Source organism: Lissotriton helveticus, chromosome 3_1 (genome assembly GCF_964261635.1).
Source record: "Lissotriton helveticus chromosome 3_1, aLisHel1.1, whole genome shotgun sequence".
Taxonomy (NCBI): domain Eukaryota; kingdom Metazoa; phylum Chordata; class Amphibia; order Caudata; family Salamandridae; genus Lissotriton; species Lissotriton helveticus.
Genome location: NC_136061.1, coordinates 1,653,854,083 through 1,653,874,983, shown reverse-complemented (window position 1 = coordinate 1,653,874,983; position 20,901 = coordinate 1,653,854,083). Strand labels below are relative to the sequence as shown.

The 20,901-nt window shown below is 43.7% G+C and overlaps 1 protein-coding gene across 1 annotated transcript in view; it reads right to left on the bottom strand.

Annotated features, from left to right (window-relative positions):
* The window catches only part of LMLN (leishmanolysin like peptidase), a 319,237-nt gene that overhangs the window by 146,936 nt on the left and 151,400 nt on the right, over positions 1–20,901 (bottom strand). The window contains exon 9 of the mRNA XM_078682424.1: positions 679–796. Coding sequence (XP_078538550.1) covers positions 679–796 — 118 coding nt within the window. The remainder of the gene's footprint in view (positions 1–678; positions 797–20,901) is intronic.

The window sequence follows — 20,901 nt, the reverse complement described above, 5'->3', positions numbered from 1 at the left end:
TCTGGCTTATTTATCTTTCCACATAAACCAGAAGAGGCAGGCCAAAATCTAGAAAAAGAGGCATTATATACCTGGGGGTTTTCCTGGACCCATAACTGAGTGCTAGGCACCAGTTATCTAATTCTGAAAACTGACAGATTACTAGAGGAATATTACTACTGGATCCCAAACAACCTGGCATGGGCAACTAGGAGCTGAGCAGATATCCGCCTAAGTTCCAGTTCAGAATTAATACATCAGCTTAGTGATTATAACAAAGCATTACGGCACCAAAAAGGAAAGCAACCTTCAATAACTCTTTAATTCATACCCAATTTGAGAAAGCAATTTCCGGACACTTTGAACCATAAGTCAAATGCATTTCCAATGACTTGGTGTTCTGGAAATCTGTATCACCCACCAAGCTAAAATCAACTGTTCTACAAATGGTCAAGCTAGACAAGCCATTTAAGTGGAACTTCCAAAAGGGAGACTCGAAAAACAGGTCATCAGAAAAAGGACACTCATTCTTTTTACAGCCGTTTAGGTCTTTTTTGCTCAAGGGCTTTTTTGAGAGCCGCTTTTTACAGAGGTTGAGGGTTCGATCATATTTGCTCAGATAGCTGAAAATGCGTCCTTTACCGAGCAATTGAAGAATACAAAAGAAACACAGATACTGGGACTTCAAGAAATACTTACCACAACTCGAGGGGTGACTAGAAGAAACACTTCATGGCGTAGCAGTTTAGTACCTCGCACATCCCACATCCTCACTGCTCTGCGAACAACCTTTTCACTCCACTGGTATAAGCCAAGGCTTTAGGGGGAGAGTAAATAAGAAAGCAAGGTTTAAATTGATCAGGCCTTCGTGAATTTTCGCAAAATGCACTGGACAAAATGTAATATATTAAGCGCTGCAACATTAAACAAAACATAAACTTGGTACACACAATCTCAATTATATAGAGTTGAACGGAAGTGTTTAAGTAATACTGCACTGCCAACAAAATAGCACAAGCCAATGAACCTCTAGCAGCAAAACCTTCAGCATTAGTGATCAATATGGAATTTAAAAAAAGGAATGTCAAACTGTGTTAAGCAGTGGGTGAAAGAGACTTCAAAAAAGGGTTGGTTCGAATTACAAACATGCAAACAATTCCTTGTAGGATGTGCTGCAAGTTGACAACTGCACTTCCACCTTTAAAAAGGATTAATTATGTACCTTCAGCAACATTTTCTTTTTTCTGGTGGATAAGGCTCTCCTGTTGCAGATTTACCATTTTATGAACTAATTCAGTCAAAGACTGGATTCAGAAAGCTTTTTACAACCACCAAGACACATCAAACAGTCTCTAGCGAGAGTATCGCCTCAACAGCAAAGCTGCAAAAAATTGGGAGGGAAATTTCCGCAAGAGTATATCGAGTTGAATGTGTCCTCATATCCAAGTTCAAGCCTACAATGATTAGCAAAACTACAACATAAAACAAATCGGAGGAAACTCTTGTCGCAGAATGATGTCAGAATACGTCTAAGAATCTAACTAGACGCCTTCAAATGAAAGGACCTTTTGGAATCCTTAGAATTACTGATTTTAGGTGATGCACAGTGGCGTGACTTTATGCGGGGAAAAAGTTCTTGGACACCCCAGCGATAGTCTGGTTGGGTCCTGTAGTCCAGATCTGTCCTTAGGTTTCTGCATGCTTGTAGCATACAATACTTATGCCAGATCTACCAAAGCTTACTGCAGTCGCAAAAGGGCCTCTTAGTATGTTCCGATACACAAATGTTACTAAATCGCAATTTGGGTTTGCAACTACATACAGATAAGTATTTGGAAGGGGTGTATTTAGGTCGTCTCTACCACATAGTGAACCGGAATGAGACATATTAATGTTTTGCTACCAAAATTTTAGCAACTACAAAAAAGGAGTGGTAACCCATTCGTAAACTGAAATGGTACTCAAAAGGGCCGCCTCTTCCGCTTTCTGAATGTCGACACAAACAATTTTTTAAAGTAGGCAGCGATCCAATGTACTACTGCCTAGTGTTTAAAACAAAAACTCAAAAGAATTTACAAGCACTTTTTAATGCATCCCGTTTTCCTCAAGGAAAACAGGTTGCATTTAATAATAATATATACATTAAAAAAGACAGATTGCTTTCATTAAAAGCAATCACAGACATTGTGGCCTGCTGACCCTACCAAGCCCCCATACCAGTGATGGCAACACATCGTAGCGGGTTGCAATTTGTGACCAACTTCATTAATATACATAAGGTAGGTAAAATTATGACCCACTACAGTTCGGTATTTTGGGAACCAACTGATTAGTAAATAGGCTAGTTCACAAAATATCTCACTAGACGCAAATTGCGACCAGTGTTTTGTGCATCTGTCCCTTCATTTGTAATGTCTGCATACTGACACAAATAATGTACACTTTTTCTCACGCTCCTGCACAATTACCTGCCTCACCACCCAGGCCATGGAAAATAACAGAGCCCAGAAGCACTGGATTTGTAAGTAGGATGACTAGGTTTTCGAAATCGAACTGGCCATTGAGACCCCTATAGCCGGATTTGCAGTGATCGAAAGAGGAAACTCGCAAAACATTATTCTTAATAATAAAATATATATGTTAGTAAGGCTTTAAATACAGAAGGGCTGTGTCCAAAAGCACAGTTGCACCTTTTACTCTTTAAGCAACATCTAAATTCTGAGAACAGAATCAGCAACTCTAAATATAAATGTAAGCATTGGTTTTGAGGTTTCTAGCGCTAGGTAAACGCAATTGCTTTCCCAATTTATTCTTATTTTTCTGATATATAAAATGTCTTTGAGTTTAAATAACCCTGCGATGGCCAAGCTGATAGCCATACTGTCTCCATTCCTGTCCTGGCTTTACTACGTACTCATTGCGGTCTTATTTAAGCACCAGAAACCATAGCTTGTTTTTCTTTAGTGATTAGTGCTGTACTGCTGACATTTCCATTAGCTATAAATAAGAGAAGCTCTGAATACCCATTGTAATGGTACTCATTTAACCTATCCGGGAAGGATGGAAATTGGTGCTGCTATGATGCAGATATGTGACCTGCAGATCACGGGAGATGCGATGGTAACTAAGTTGGGTTATCTAGGTGGCACAGATGAAGGCAATTTGTATCTAAAGTGGAGCTCTAGTACAGGAAGAGGGTAGCAGACTGAAGAATAGGAGTACATGGAGGCACAACGAAAAGAGTGTACATGAGTATGGGAACAAGAAAAGAACATTGTAACGAAAAGAAGGGAAAGAAAGAAGCAAAGAATAACGGCAAGACCGGGGATAGGGGATGTGACAGATAACTACATCAGCAGGAAATGGTGATAAAGCTTGTGGGTCAAAGAGTGAGAGAAGGAAGCAAGAAAAAGGAAGCAAACAGAAGAAAGGAATGACAGAGGGGAGGAGCAAGCAGAGGCTTTGAGAGCGAGCAGGCAGGGAAGGTAGATAGGGATGAAAGTATTCCATTGGGCTTGTTTTCTGCCTTCCTGATCACTTCCTATGAGTTAAGCACTTAGCTCAGCTAAAAGACATTGAGCTAGATTCCCAAAGGGAAATCTACGTGTGGAGATTTCTGCACATGTTGATTTCCACCTACACCTAGGTGTAAATCTCACACTGGATGGCACTTACCAATTCCAGACAGAGATCTCTGTCAGAAGGTAAGTGAATGCCATTTGTGAGTATGTGAAGTAGTACTTCAAAAGTACCACTTTAGAACACATAAATACTTTTGTGAAATGGCCCCTTTGTGTCACTTTGACTGTGAATGGCTGAGGAGATGTAATGCCCAAGGTTTTCAACCACCTGTTTTCTCAAGTTCTAGTGGCTTCCTCAGTGCTACATATAAAAGAACTTCTATGGATGTCACTTACGGTTATGTCATATGTTTAAAAGGAAGTCTTTCAGCACTGCCCTCCTGTAGAAATTTGGAAGTTTCTTCTCTGTTGATGCAGGCTTCAGAAAGGAGATCTGAAACGTTCCAATTCACTGGATGGCTTCTTTAAGACACATCAAAATCCGTCGTGTTAATGCTTGTTAGTTTGCCTTAACTTTTTTGTCCCAGGGATAAAAATATAAAAATTGCAATCATTGCCAAAGCTAAAAAGTCTTGGCTGTGAAGTTTATTAGCTTGGCCGATGCCTTTTGTTTAATGAAAGTTGGCCGCCATGAATGCGAGCCAGTCTATGGCTGCTGTCTTTGAAAGGGCATTTAAAGATGGCAACCACAGATGCATTCACGCCAGCAGTCTTAAAATAATATTATATATATATATATATATATATATACACATAAATACATACATATATATATACATACATATACATACACACACACGAAACCAGTGGAATGTAGCAGTTATAGTTACATGAGCTAACTATAACTTGCGCTCCCGCAATGCTGAATTTCATTGGTTTTGCACAAGTGAAATGTGAGCCTAACTATAACGTCCCTGTAACTGTTGTTAGTAGGTGTGCAAGTCTAAGGTTCTTTAAAATTCTATTTCCTAACTATAATGTCCCTGTAACCTTTGTCTCCGCGATGACGCCTGTGTTTGCGACTATGCTGAACGCTGTGAACCATGGCTTCTAGTGATCCGATTAAGTGTGCATATGACGGTATAAAAAAAAACAAGTATAATACACATGTATGAAGGTATTTTAATTAGCTATTGTCAGTATTTTAATATTATACCATAGAAACTTGTATTTCTGTAAGTAATTATATTATAAAACACTTTTTATGCCGTTTTTACATTTTTGCCGCCAAGTCAGTGTTCGCGATGACGTTGGTGTTTGCGATGACGTCTGTCTGTGCGTGAAAATCATGTGAACTTGAAACAAAGAGATGTGATTGGAGGAGACACTTCATTTTACTTCAAAGGAAGTTTCCACCCGTTTCTTCCTTCTTAAATATTCTAGCTGCATTTAGCAGTATTCCAGAAGCTGTCCTGTTCTTTATAATAAAGGCATGTTTGTTGTGCCTTTTTTATAACCTAAAATGGCATTGGCTACTGCTGAAGAAGTAAAGAGGTGGATCTTCAGCATGAGGAGCAGGAGGAAGCAGCTGGAGGAGGGAAGTCCAAGAGCTACCAACAAGAAAGGCGAGTATTGTTTAGAAACCTTTTACCACCCCGTCCGGCCAATCTAAAACTGGAGCCAAGCTCGTAAAGTGCACCTTGTGTACTAAGACTCTTTCTAGAGGGAGTGGTAAGAAATTTTCTTGTGGAACTAGGGAGATCTATGCTGTACCATCTAAAGACATACCACAAAAAAAACTGTTAAAGAGAGTGCAACATGAGACAGATGGGGAGAAACCATCAGCCTCCAGTGCTGCACCATCTATGCTTGGAGAGCCAGTTCCTGTGGACATTCAGAAGCAAAAGCCTGAACCATATCCGGACTTGAAGGAGGTGGGCACTTACTGCCTGGTCTGTAATGTAATGTTTACAGCTGGAGAGCAGTGTGTTGATAAGATATTAGAAGCAGTAAGAAAGCACACTGTGTTTTCCGTCACAATTTTGTTATCCTAGTTGCCATTTTATTTTTAAAAAAAGTAAAATGTTGAAAAATCCCCCCAAAACTAGAAACACAGTTTAAAAAAAGGTTCTTTTCAGAACCTCCTTTGATGATTAAAAAAAGATAAGACGCATGAATGAATGAGTGCATGATTATGTATGTGATGACTGAATGAGTGCATGAGTGGTGCATGGATGTTACAATTAGTGCAAAAGTGGTGCATGGATGAATAAATGAGTGGTTCATTTATGATTGAACGAGTGCATGAGTGGCGAATGGATGATTGAGTGCATGTGTGATGCATAGGTGGCTGGATGAGTGCATGAGTGGGGCATCGATAATAAAATGAGTGCATGAGTGGTGATTGGATAATTGAATGTGTGCAAAAGTGGTGCATGGATGATTGAATGAGTGCATGGAATTTATAGAAGTGACAGAGTTCACTTTACGGAGAAAGGCAACAGGGTGTTTATGAGAAACCCGAAACTCTGCATTCGCTCTTATGTGTAGATGTCACATACTCACAATGAATACAAAGGCTTTTGACAGAGACACCCTATTGCCAAAACTTGTATTGATTTTTCTTTATAAAAGACCTCTTTTTCAAATTTTGTAAAATATTCGCAATAACATCACAATATTCACAAATACGTCACGGAAATGCAAAACAAAAAGCAGACATTCAATTACTACCAGTACATTGCAAATTCATAACTACATAAACGAATTCTGTACATCACACTAACTATATCACTTTCCAAATAATCCTATAAACACATGTATGACTTTCTAACTGTGTCTGTGAGTGTGTCTAAGACAGTTTGACTGGGTCTGTCAGTGGGTGCATAATTGCCTCAGAACCTCAGTCAGAGGGTGTGTGAGGTTTGACTCCATCTATGCGAGCATGTGTGAGTGTCTGCGTTAATATGTGAGTGGGTGTACGGCTCTCTAAGTGGGTCTGTGGGTGGGTGTATGTGACTATGAGTGAGTCTGTGAGTGCCTGCATGAGTGTCTGAGTGGGTCTGTAAGTGGGGCATGAGGGTCCGTGAGTAGGACATGAATCTCTGAGTGGGTTTGTGAGTAGATGCATAAGTATATATGGGTCTGTGATGGGGTGCATGATCATCTGAATTGGTCTGTGACTGGGTGCAAGAGCCTCTGAGTGGGTCTCTGAATGGGTGCATGTGTGTCTAAGTGGGTGTGTGGGTGAGTGCATGTAAATATGAGTGAGTGAGTGAGTAGCTGCATCAGTGTCTGAGTGGTCTGTGATTGGGACATCAGTCTCTGACTGCGCTTGTGAGTAGGTGTGCAAGTCTGTGTGGGTCTGTGAATGGGTGTATGAGTCTCTGAGTGAGTCTGAGTGTCTGCATGAGTCTCTGAGTGTATGAGTGAATGCATTAGTGTCTGAAAGAGTCTATAAATGTATTTTTTTTATTTGTTTGTTATTATTTACGGAGTTGTTGTGACATTACACGAGGGCCATGCGGACTCTCGCAATAACTTTGCGATCATTGCATGTCGAAAAAATTAATCCAATTTCGACATGTAGCTTGTCTCATTAACACCCCTGTATGTCAAACATGAGGTCAGGGTACCTCTACTTTGACCCATTATACTACTTCTGTGGTGAATTTTCCCGTTTCCTAAAATGGCGGCTGCAACTTTCTGCTCACGCTGCGGCCAGTCAATCACAGCATTCCTATTGACACGCACACTCGTGAAGTCACCGCGACATTCGCAAAATAGTCGCAAAGGAGCCACAGATGTAATTATCTTTATTTTCTTAGATTTCTCAACAACTACTGAACAGATTTACGCCAAATAACTGAAAGAGTAATCTGCGTAACCACATCTACCTTTCTGCCAAATTTGTTGCAATTCCGTCCAGTGCTCCGGGCTGCTCGTTCGACTAATTGAAATTAACATGGGGAACATACTCATTTTGAGCCGCCCTTTTTCTCAGCCCCACTTCAGATCACCCCGAAACTTCCCATGCACAGCAATATTCACCGGGCACTTAAAAAAAAAAATCTTGGAAAGATTAATCAAATGCCACTAAAGATATAGGCAAGTCAAAAAACGCTTTTCCTATTGAAACATGGTCCTAACTATAACTACTTATTGCCAGTAAAAGGGGGTGGGGGGATTATATATAATTTATTAATAGAGTGGCGGTAGCCACACTATAGTTAGGATTTCCATGTATAGGAATTCCTTGGAAATGTGGTCACTAATAACTTAGTGTTTGTTTGACGAATCTCCACAAAACTTTGCAGACCTATTCTTACTTCTGCACTGGCAGATGATGCAAAGTTACTCATGGATTGATGAAGGGGGTGCAAACACAAAAGGGAGTCCCAAAACAGGTTTTTCCACTAATGCATTCTCCATAGAATTTTATATCTTGCGTATCGCGCAAAAAGACTGAACGGATTTACATGAAATTTGGCAATATGGTGCACAGATGATCCTTTTAAGTAATACAGTCTACACTATTCCCCTGTACACCACTACACTGTACCTTACTTCACTCTACACCAATGTACGCTACTCTACGCTATTGCACTCTACATCTCTCCACTCTGCCCACTCCATTGTATGCTACTCCAATGTATCCCACTACACTGTACCTCACTCCTCTCTATGCCAGTCCACTCTATATCACTACACACCAGTAAATCAACGTTATTCCACTCTACACCACTCCACTCTATGCCACTAGTCAACCCCACTACACTGTACTCTACCCCACTACACTGTACCCGACTCCACAACACTCCACGCGCCTACACTGTACCTCAATCCACTGTATGCTTTCACTGTATGCTGCTCAACTGCATAACACTCCAGTCTACGACACTCCACTATAAGCTACTGCACTAAATGCCAATACTCTTCACTTTTCCACTATACGCGACTCCACTGTACGACACTCTACTCCATGCTATTCCACTCTAGTATACGCTATTCCATTGTACGCAACTCCACTGTACATCACTCCCCTGAGCGCCACTCACCTATACATCAACACCCTTTATGCTATTACACTGTACATCAAGCCACTCTACTCAACTTCATTGTAAATAACTACACCTAACGCCAATTCAATCTACCCTACTACACTCCACTCCACTCCACTCCGGTGTACGCCACTTTAGTGTATGCTATTCCACTATATGCCACTCAATGTTATTCCACAGTGCACCACTCCACTCTGTGCCACTCCACAGCAAGCTATTACATTGTATGGCACTAAAATCTACCCCATTACACTCTAACCCGCTCCACAGTACAGTATTTCACTTTATGCACAACACTGTATGCCACACCATGCCATTCAAGTCTAAGCTGTTCCACTCTACACCCCTACACTCAAAGCCACTCCAGTGTACACTATACAACTGTATGCAACTCTACGCCACTCCACTCCATGATATTCCACTCTACGCTATTCTACTGTGCCTCATTCCACTCTACACCAGACAACTCTAGAACACTCCACTATACACACCTCCACTGTACGCTATTCCACTGCACCCCAATCTACTCTAACCAACTCCACCGTACGCCACTGCACTCTAGAGTACCCCACTCCACTCTATGCCTCTCCACCCTACTCCTGTTTATGCTAGTACCCTCTACACTACTCCACGCTATGCTATTTTACTGTACACAGTTCCACTGTATTCTATTTCACTCTACGCCACTACACTGTACACTACTGTACTTAAAGATAATACTGTCCCTCACTCCACTGTACGCCGCTCAACTCTACGGCACTACACTTGATGCAACTCCACTGTACACTATTCTACTGTACTCAAATCTACACCACTCCACTCTACGCTATTCCCCTGTACATCACTCCACTGTACCATATTCCACTCTACTCCATGACACTATACCCTATGATAGTACACATTAGAACACTCTCCTCTACTATACTGTACCACACTACACTTAATTACATTCCACTTGATGATAGAAAACTCTACTAATTCCAAAAAGTGTTAATAAAAATAAAAAATGTAAACTTAATGAAAAAAAGCAAAGTTTAAACCGGTGTTACAGTTAGAAAACTTAATTTTTCAATACAAACCAAGCTTAAAATACACAAACATTAGAAATTCTTCAGTATAGTTATACCTTAAATTTATAGACCAACTTTAAATGTATATAACTTTGCTTGTTACCAGAGAATAAATAAAGGTTTAGGGATGGGCATGCTAAATCCATCCTGTGCTACAGCAGACTTAGTTTGCTTCTCTATGTGTCACTGATGTTAGGGCAGGAGGGTGAGCGGATTGGGCAGAATAGTCTTTTCTTTCGAGTTTTCTTTCGTTCTTTAATATTTTCTTATTTGATTACTGTATATTTTCACATAGGAATTGTTATTTATATGGGCCAGGTTTGCCATGCTGGACTCAACATATGCAAAATGATAAAATGTGTTACAAAAAGAAAGGAATATGCTACTTACCAGTATGCATCTGTTCTTGACATGAAAGGCTGCTGACATTCAAATCTGTGCATAGATCGCCGCCTAGTCTTGGGTCGGATGATTGCACCTTGTTGTCCTGGAAGAGTCTTCGAAGTATCATGAGATAGGTGACTCCTCCCCTGGACTATAGTACGCATGGGCATCTTCTCCATCTTCAGATTGTTTTTCGCCATTGTGGCAGAGATGGAGATAGTAAAGTAAGAGATGGCCATGCAAAAGATAATGCTGCAGCTGCGACAGGCACCGGGGAGGAGGGCGGGCGATATGAATGTCAGCAGCCCTACATGCCAAGAACAGATGCATACTGGTAAGTAGCATATTCCGTTCGAGGCATGTGGGCTGCTGAATTCATATCTGTGCATAGACTGTATAGCAGTATCTCCTCTAGCGGTGGTTACCTGTGCCAGCTGCAGCAGTTTGAAAGAGAGTTTTGAGGACAGCCTGGCCTACAGCAGCTTGCTGCTTTGCTTGCACGTCTACACAGTAGTGTTTTGTGAAAGTGTGTATGGTAGTCCATGTGGCTGCTCTACATATGTCCTCAAGAGGGATATTTCCTAGGAAAGCCATGGATGCCCCCATTTTTCTTGTAGAGTGTGCTCTTGGGGGTACGGTTAAAGTGCGTTTTGCTTTTTGATAACAAATTTGAATGCATTTAACTATCCATCTGGCTATTCCTGACTTTGATATGGGATTCCCTTTATGTTGTGGTGAAAAAGCAACACATAATTGCTTTGTTTTCCTAAATGATTTCGTTCTGTCCACATAATAAAGCAGAGCTCTCTTTACGTCCAGTGTGTGTGTAGGGCTCTTTCCGCTACTGACTGTGGATTTTGGAAGAACACTGGCAGTTCTATTGACTGATTAATATGGAAAGTTGAAACGACTTTTGGCATAAATTTAGGGTTTGTTCTAAGAACTACCTTGTTAGCGTGTATTTGCATGAATGGTTCTTGAATTGTTAATGCTTGCAGCTCACTAACTCACCTGAGTGAGGTAATGGCAATAAAGAATGCCACCTTCCATGTTAGAAATTGCAATTCGCATGAGTGTAAAGGTTCGAAAGGAGGCCCCATAAGTTTGGTTAGTATTATATTTAGGTTCCAGACTGGGGAAGGTGGGTGCCTTGGAGGAATCACCCTTTTAAGACCCTCCATAAAAGCCTTGATTGCTGGTACTCTAAACAGTGAAAGGTGTTTCCTGTTTTGAAGGTATGCTGCTATAGCAGCAAGGTGTAGTCTTATTGAAGAGTAGGCTAGGTTGCATCTTTGAAGATGCAGTAGGTAACATATAATGTTCTGAATGGAAGCATCTAATGGGATGATTTGGTTATTGTTGCAGTAAATAACAAATCTCTTCCATTTAGCTGCATAGAATGCTCTAGTAGTCGGTCGTCTTGCCTCCTTAATGATGTTCATACAGTCTGGAGACAAGTTAAGGTATCCAAATTCTAAGACTTCAGGAGCCAGATCGCTAGGTTCATCTGATTGGGATCTGGGTGTCTGATTTCTCCATGGTTCTGAGTTAGAAGATGGGGTGCAAGGCGCAGCCTTTGATGAGGAACTACTGAAAGCTCCAAGAACGTTGTGTACCACGGCTGTCTCGCCCATGTGGGAGTAACTAGGATTAGTGTGAGGGGGATCAGTGGTGCTGGGGGAAAAGCGTACGCAAATCTGCCTGACCAGTTTATCCATAACGCATTGCCCTGTGACAGCGGATGTGGGAATCTGGCGGCAAAGTACCAGCATTTAGAGTTTTTGTTTGTGGCAAACAGGTCTATTTCTGGGTGCCCCCACTGTTCGAAGAATGGCTGGAGAACTTGGGGGTGAATCTCCCATTCGTGAAGTTGTTGGCTGTGTCTGCTGAGCAGATCTGCTATTTGATTGTCTTTCCCTGGGAGGTGTTCTGCCAGGAGAAAGAGGTCTTTTGGAATTGCCCACTTCCATATGTTCTGTGCTAAGTGGGATAGCTGTGGGGAGTGTGTTTCTCCCTGCTTCTGGATATAGTACAAGGCTGACATGTTGTCCGTCCAGATCAACACAGTCTTGCTGTACAGGTATTTTTGGAATGCTTTTATAGCTAGGAATATTGCCAGCAACTCTAGTTGGTTGATATGCAGTTTCTTTTGTTTGATTGTCTAGAGCCCTTGTACTGTGTATTGAAGTAGGTGGGCTCCCCAACCTATCAGTGATGCGTCCGTTGTTAGTACTAGTTGTGGAACCTGCTCTTGGAACAGTCGCCCCTTGGAAAGGTTTTGTGGTTTCCACCACTGCAGAGCGTTGTAAGCGCGACTGTCTACCAACACTAGGTCTTTTAGTTGTCCTTGAGCTTGGTTCCATTGCCGTGCTAGGCATTCTTGCAATGGACGCATTTGTAGTCGGGCATGGGGGACAATGAATAAGCAGGATGCCATCATGCCTATGAGCTGCATGAAGACTTGAGCTGGCAAAGAGTGTTGTGGCTGAAATTTGCGAATGAGCATCTGCATGCTGGTTATCCGTGCTGAGTTTGGATATGCCTTTGCTACTGAGGTGTCTATAGCAGCTCCCAGATATTGTTGTGTGTGGGATGGTTGTAGATGCGATTTTGGGTAGTTTATCGAAAAGCCTAGGCTGTGTAGCAGCTGAAGTGTTTGAGACGTGTCTCTTGCACACTGTTCGTACAATTTTGCTTGTATTAGCCAATAGTCTAGGTATGGGAACACGTGGATGTGTTGCCTCCTGAGATGTGCAGCTACTGTCGCTAAGCGTTTTGTAAACACTCTTGGGGCCGCGGTTACCCCGAAGGGGAAAACCTTGAATTGGAAGTGTTGACCTTCTATTGTGAACCTGAGGTATTTCCTGTGAGCTGGATGGATGGGTATGTGAAAATATGCATCCTTGAGGTCCAATGTTGCTAGGAAGTCTCCTTGCTGGAGCACTTGCTGTAGTGTGATCATATGGAAGTGCTCCGACAGTATGTATTGATTTAGGGGTCTGAGGTCCAATACTGGTCTGAGTGAACCGTCCTTTTTGGGAATAAGGAAGTATAGTGAATATACTCCTGTCCCTTGGTGTTGGAAAGGGACTGGCTCTATGGCCCCCTTTTCCAGCATGCATCTCACCTCTTGTTGTAGCAGGGTGATGTGTTCCTTGGACATATGACGGTGCTTGGGTGTTATGTTTGGTGGAATAGAGGTGAGTTCTAGGCAATAGCCATACTGGATAATTTCTCACCCACCTGTCTGTGGTAATTGAGTTCCAGACAGGTAGGAACTGTTGAATTCTGCCTCCGACCGGTGTTAGATGGTCTGGAGGTAGTGTGATGAAGTCACTGTTTTGTGGCAGTGGAGGCTCTGGTGTTATTGCCTTCACGTCCTCGTCCCTTATTGTTGCCCCTATAACCTCCTCTGTTGGAGTTCTTGTTAAAGGAACCTTGTGTGTTGCTTTTGTATGTAGATGAGGTTTGTGAAGTATTGCCTCGTGTAGCTGCTCTGTATGAGGAGCGTCGAAAGGAACCTCTGTGTTGTTGAAACGGCAATGCACCCATAGATTTTGTGGTTTCCGTATCCTTCTTCATTTTGTCTAAAATGGTGTCGACTGCAGGCCAGAAAAAGAAGTCTTGATTGACTGGTTGGTTAAGAATGGTGGATTGCATCTAGTTCTTAAAGCCAGAAATGCGTAGCCATGCATGTCTTCGTAATAAGATGCTCGTGTTAATGGACCTGGCTGCAGTGTCTGCTGCGTCAAACGGGCATTTAATGGAGGCGTTTGTAATAAATGTTCCCTCCTGTATGAGGTTAGTAGCTTGTGCTTTGAAAGGCTCAGGCAGGTGTTGCATCAAACTTTCAAGCTGGCCGTAGTGTGCTCTGTCGTAACGAGCTAGTAGAGCTTGTGCATTTGCAATTCTCCATGAATTGGAGGCCTGGGATGCTACTATTTTACCCGAGGCCTCTAGTATTTTGGACTCTTTATCAGGAGGTGGAGCTTCTCCTGTTGTCTGTGAGTTGGCCCGTTTGCGTGCGTTGGCCACCACTAGTGAATCTAATGGCAACTGACCTCTGATATAAGTAGGGTCTGTAGGGGCCGCTCTATATTTCTTTTCAATCCTGGGATTGATTACACGTGCTCTGGCTGTATCTTTAAATATGTCTGGCGCGTGTTTTAGGACCCCTTTCAGCATAGGAAGTGTTCTGACATTTTTCTCAGTAGTAGGGAATGTGTCAAATAAGAAGTCCTCTTCTATAGGTTCATTGTGCACGTCTACGTTGTGGTACTGCGCTGCCCTATCTATTAGCTGGTTGAAGACAATGGTGTCGTCAGTAGGTGACGGCCTTGTTGGGTATGAGGAGGTGTCAGGGATGGGATGCGTGTCATATGGATCAGTGGGCTCTACCCATGGTACATTTTGAGCGTTAGTATCCTCTGGACAGTTAATATCATATTGAGGATCTTCCCCTGTGTCGCCCTCATTGTCCCCAGAGTGAGTAGGAGAGTAAGGAGCAAAAGGCGTAGTAGGCATAGTGGGATAGAAAGGAATGAAGGGTCTAGCGGGGGAAGTCCCAAAGTCCTTTTTCTTCAGAGGAATAGGGGAATGAGGCTCAGTGTCCAATGGCCTCTTTTTCCTGTGTAAAATAGTGACTTTACCAGTCTCAGGGTTGATGTATATTTTTGCCTGATCCTCTGATGGCTCTGGGTGGAAGAGTTCTTCTTCCACTGTCCGTGGCTGTGTCTTTGACTTTTTTAACTCAGTCTTTTTTGGATCTACCGTTGCCTTCGGGTCGACAACCTTTTTTGGTTCGACGACTTTCGATGCCTTATTGCTCTTCTTCGGCTCGGGCTCTTTGTCCGGCTCGACGACTGATTGCGGATCGACCGGATCTTCAGGTACGATGCGCTTTCTGTGCTCGACAGTTTTTTAGGTTGACTGACTTTTGTAGAGTCTAGGGTTTTTCTCGGATGAACCGCTTTTTTTAGGAGCACTTGTCTTTGGGTCGGTGCCTTTGTTTGGCTCGATCACCTTTTTCGGGTGGGCCACAGGCTTCGGTACGACGCCCTCTGTGTCGGAGACCTTCTTCAGTTCGATGACTTTTTGCGCAGCGGCCTTCTTTGGGTCGACGGCCTTCTTCGGGTCGGCGCCATTCGGTTCGGCGGCCTTCTTTGGCTAGACGGCCTTCTTTGGCTCGACGCCCTTTGGGTCGACGACCTTTTAGGTTTCTAGAACCTTCTTTGGGGTAACGTTACTTGGACCTGGGATGTCTGAAGGCTTAGTCTTTGTTTTCGAAGCCGGATGGCGGGGCTGCCGAATGATGTTTTGGATCTTGGCTAAGGCCTTTAGGCGATGCCTCGATCGGAGCCTTCGGTAACGGGGTAATTGGTGTCGGGGGCAATGTACTCACAGTTTGCCCCGGTGGGATTTCGTCATCGGAGTCAGAGTGGTCCTCGACGGTGACGATCTCTAGATCCGAATCTTCCCCCTTCTAGAAGTTCCTGTTCATCCTCGAAGATGTTGTCTGGTTCCGGTGCCTGTTGCTGCATCTCTTGCCTAGCGGCCCGTCGAATCCGGATCGTTTTCTTCTAACGGAATTGGGCGCAGGCTGGGCAGGTTTCTTCCTTGTGGTCTGGTGATAGGCACTTGTTGCATACTGTGTGTCTGTCAGTATGCGGGAACTTGGAGTGGCATTGTGGGCACCTTTTGAACGGGCTCCTTTCCATCGACAGCAGGCCCACGTGGCGTCGAAAAGGCCCAACGGCCCGCGTCGACGACCGAGTCGAGATGGAAAGCTTGATCGAGTCAAGAAGTACCGAGCGAGAACAATACCGTCTAAGTCGAAGGCCTTTTGGCCTCTAGAAAAGTTTTGTTTCGATTCCGAAGTTGGAGTATAGGAATAACATCCGAACCCAATGGGGTAAAAAAACAATCTGAAGATAGAGAAGATGCCCATGCGCACTATAGTCCAGGGGAGGAGTCACCTATCTCGTGATACTTCGAAGACTCTTCCAGGACAACAAGGTGCAATCATCCGGACCCAACACTAGGTGGCGATCTATGCACAGATATGAATTCAGCAGCCCACATGCCTCGAACGAATAAAGGTTAAAGTATACAAAACTTTACATTTCTAAACTTATACATATAACTTTAATTCAGAATTTAAGTAAAACCTTCAAATTAATATAGCATGTGCACACCTCCATACAGTGTTTTCACCTCGGAAACCACACTGCATTAAGGCTAACTTGCAACTTCACTATGCACTGCTTATACCCTTTTATATTATATAATTTATACAATCAAAAATAATATTATTTACAATAATAGTTATCACTTTGCAAATCCTATCTTTTTTTTAAAAATGGTAGAGTGGGGAGTTATAGTTAATGTAGTGTGGCTACCGAGTTGAATACACCTTGTATGGAGGTGCGCAAGTTATATATATTTAAAGGTGGTCCATAAATTATAAATTTAAGGTAAATAATGGAAGAATTTTTAATGTTTGTGTATCTTACAGTTGGTTTGTATAGAAAGAATAAATAATGTTTTCGTAACTATCCGAAAGGGTTAACTTTTGTTTCTTTCATTGTTTGAAGGCTTTGGCTGAGATTCTATGGCAGGACCCGGAGGCGAGGATTAGGCTGTTCTCTCTTCACTTTTATTAACCAGCAGCCATTAACATCATTGTAAAATCAGAAAACAACATTAAAAAACAACAACATTAAAAAACGACAGGTCCCATGAACCATAGAGAAACAGTCCATCCAATCCACGGCCAGCATTGCCCTTCAAGTTACCCTGCGGACGCTCCCTTTCTCTTCGCTGCTCGAGCAGCCTCCAGTTAAGTAGTTTCAACTTTATCGTTACAAGCCATCTTCCCTGGCCTCATACACTATTGGGCCCTTCAACGCCTCAAGATCTTCCACCTGCAACAAGGTCTCACAAATTCTCAATCGGTGCCCCTTTTGGGGGAGGCCAAAGAGAAACTACGATGGTGGCTATCACACATTGATGCCTGGAACAGGCAAGCCATGTTTGGCTCCCAACCAAATCTGGTTATCAAATCCGATGCCAGAGGTTCAGGCTGGGGTGCCCACTGGGGGAGTTCTCCACAGGAGGAAAATGGTCCTCCACTGAACAAGCCCTCCATATAAACTGCCTGGAGCTTATGACAGGGTCCTTTGCAGTGGAATGCTGGACTAAGGTCAAAGTTCAATGTTGTGTCCTTCTCAGGATGGACAATGTAGCGACAATCCGATATATCAATTACCTAAATTTGTGCTGTCAGAGCTGTAAAAGCGTGCAAATCCATGACGGAGGATCTCTGCCCTCCGGGCGAAAGGCAACTTTTGATTGCCCTCACTAAACCTCACAAAGCAGTTTCCTCTCCTACTATTGCCAGGTGGGCATTGTTTGGGGCTTTCTCTTTAGGTGCCCAATTAGAGGATATGCTCAATGCAGGAGACTTGTCCTCAGATTCTACATTTAAGAGGTTGTATTTCAAACCAGTCCAAAACCTGGAATCTCTAGGGGTGGAGAAGCTTTAAACCAGTCTAATCCTCACCTCCGGGTCCTGACAGAATGAAAAATTTCCTAGCTATCCTATCAGAAAGCTTCAATTATATTAAAGACAGGGAGGCGAGGATTAGCCCACCCTGGTTCTGGTAATCTTTTCTACCCAACCAATTTTAGGTGATGTTTGGTACATTCTTAAAGAAAGATTTCACAAGACATGTAATTATGAAATTTTGTAGGAACAGTAGGATCTGCTTCTTATGGTTACCCCCACTTTTTGTATGATGTTACACTGTTTTTAACTAGTCTGACTGGGATCCTGCCAATCAGGACCCCAGTCGATCTGATTTCTCCCTAAATGTACTTAAGTTCACTTCAGATTGGATACTGGGGTACCCTTAGAAGTCCCTAGTATATGGTACACATGTACCCAGGGCATAGTACCCCAGAGGCCTCCCATGGGCTCAAGCATGTATTATGCCACCCATGATAGGCCATGCAAAATGGAACTGCAGGTCTGCCATTGCAGCCTATGTAAGTTGATGCATGTACCACTTACAATACATATAGCCCTACTATATCTATAGGTCACTACACATAAAAATTATAAGTCACCCCTATAGCAGGCCTTAACAATCCTGAAAGCAGGGTTCTGGGTTTTACGTGAGAGGGTGCCCCCGCATGAGCAGAGCCCCTCTGCAGCCTTCGAAGACCATTCTCCCGGGGTTGTCTGTGACACAGCCAGACATCTAGGTAGAGTTGCATTATATCCTCGCTGTAAATGCCATCTAGAAAACGAATGAAACAAAACATGTTGTGTTTGATATCAAACACCTTGGAATCATACATCCCCACCGGTAACCGGTGTGGGAGGTAGGATTCCACCCTTCTGAAGCAAGCTTCGTGGGGGTCCCTGGTCTTCCCGGTACCAGTCTTCTCGACCCGGACAGCACAAAATGGTTGCTGTTGACTAGAGACACATTTCTGCCCTCCTGCTGCTGAGCCAAGCTCGAGCAGAGGAAGGCAGCACAATCGGCATCCTGTCACAGGGAGGTGTGGCCACCTCCAAGACAGGATTTAGTGTATTTGAGCTGGGTGGGTGCACTTCCAAAGTGCCTTAAAGTCTGCACGAGGGGCACATTTGGTGTCCCTGTGCATAGTCCAGCTCAAACCAGTTCCGGGAGCCGTTGGCTCGTGCACTGGTGTGAAACTGGACAAAGGACATGGGTGTAACCACCCCCCTGTCCTGACTCTCCCCTGAGAGGGTGCCCTGAATCTGTCCAACCCTTTTCCGTGAGGACAAAAGGGCTTACCTGGCTGTAGGACCCTAGATTCGACGTGGACAAGATTCTGAACAAGAAACCACTTACCTTCGACCGTCTGGACACTCTGGACTTCGACTGGGCCTGACTTAGTCTCCCTCTCCGTCCAAAGCATTGTCTGTGCCCGTGCACCATACAGGCTCCATGCAGGACCTGTGGAGCATCAAGGACAACTGAAGTATCTCCCTTGGGGTGAAGGAGTCACTCCCCTGCATTCGCAGACACTGTAACGCAACTGACTGGTCTCCTGATCCTGAGCTCCTGCGGACTTCGAAGTCTCCAGCAACACAGGAAGTGGGTTCCTAAGTTCCTTGAGGTTGAGCTGCCCTTTCACCAAGTTTGAGGCCAGTATCCCTGTGCACAGTGTAGATTTGCAAGTGCATACGCTTGTTGGTGTTCCCCAACTTTGTGGTTTGGGCCAACCCCTGCGCAGATTTCATACCAAGGACTTTGGCCTCCTCGCACTCTGTATCTTGCAAGCAGTTGTTTGGTGAAACTGCTAGAGGTTCTCACGCAACTCCTGTGCCTTCGGCCTGTGGGTCCACTTGAGGGACAGTCCTGATTTTCTTGGGCTCCCCTGGTTGCTCCAGGCCTGCTCTGACTCCCCTTGCTGTGGTGAGTCCTCTGGTCCTTGCTGGGCCAGACTGTAACCTTTCTTGACCACCTTCGTGGGTTGCTGTTGCCAAGGCTTGTTGGTGCTGCCGCCGGACACGACCCCTCAGCACTCGACATCCTTTGTGGGACAGCTCGTATCCGGCTCCTGGTTGTCCTCATCTTCTTCTGGTCCCTGCAGCTGTAGAGTCAAGGTCTCCTTCTTCGCACCTGAAGCACCCGACATAGTGGGCATTTGTCTACCGAGCCCCTGGTCACTCCTGAGTGACCCAGACTCTCTGCTTTCAGGTTCCTTCCATCAAGAATCCACCCGTGAATTCCACCGGACACTTCTTCTTTCCAGCAGTGGCATTTCTTTGAAGACTCCCATTGAGAACGACGGCGGTTTCCAACACCACTTCAGGCCTATGCACCCGGCTCCTCGGGGACCGGTAACTCTGGTACTTCGGTATTCATGGGTGGGGTGGCTCTCCAACCTTCTATGTTCCAGATGGTTTCCTCATAATCCACTGGGAAGGGTCCTTAACCTTCAAACTTGCAATCACGACTCTCCCATTAAATTGTACGTATGGCGCGGTCGTGTTTTCACACTGCACCCATCCTCTTTGGTGTCCCTAGTTACTCACCTTGGCGATTCTACACATTCTAAACATTGTCTTGACTGGAGTCGTGGTTCTTATACTACTATTTTAGTATATGGTTTGGTCTTCCCCAGGAGCCCACTGTGTATTAGTGCTACTTACGATTGTTTCTGTTCTACAGTATTGTGTGCTTTGGCTTTATCTGTGTGTAGCAGATACTGCGAGGTATGTAAGGTGTTCTAAAAAAATATATATATTCTTATAACTACTGTGTGATCCTGCTTTCATTTAACCAATACAATAAGATTGCATTCTCGTAAAACAAGCTGCTTAACATTCCTTCAAGAAGAAGCCTGAAGGCTGCTCTCCCTAGCTACCATGTGGATAGTTTTCTTGGACCTCTTAAATCACCATAAGGGTTGTTTGGACCGCTGCAAGGTACCCACTTTAATTAGTGTACATCATATGCTAGGCCAACTTCTCACATATTTCATGTTATCTGTCAATCTTCTGACTTGCGTTTTCTCTTGTAGGAAATGAATGCATTTGAGATAGTAGATCTCTGACGTTTTTCTTTTCTTGGGGCAGATTCTGGTAAACAAGATGGATTCCCTAAACCTCTGGCTATGGTCACTTGTGGAGAAGGAGCATCCGCAGGGTAACTTGAAGGGCAATTCTGGCCGTGGATTTGATGGACTATTTTCTTATGGGTCATGTGAACTGTAGTGTTTGGATGTTGTCGTTGTCTGACTTTTCAATGTGGGTAATGGCTGGTGGTTAATAAAAGTGAAGAGAGAACAGCCCAATCCTCACCTCCTTGTCCATAATAGAATTAACATTTTCCGTTATGATACCTACGA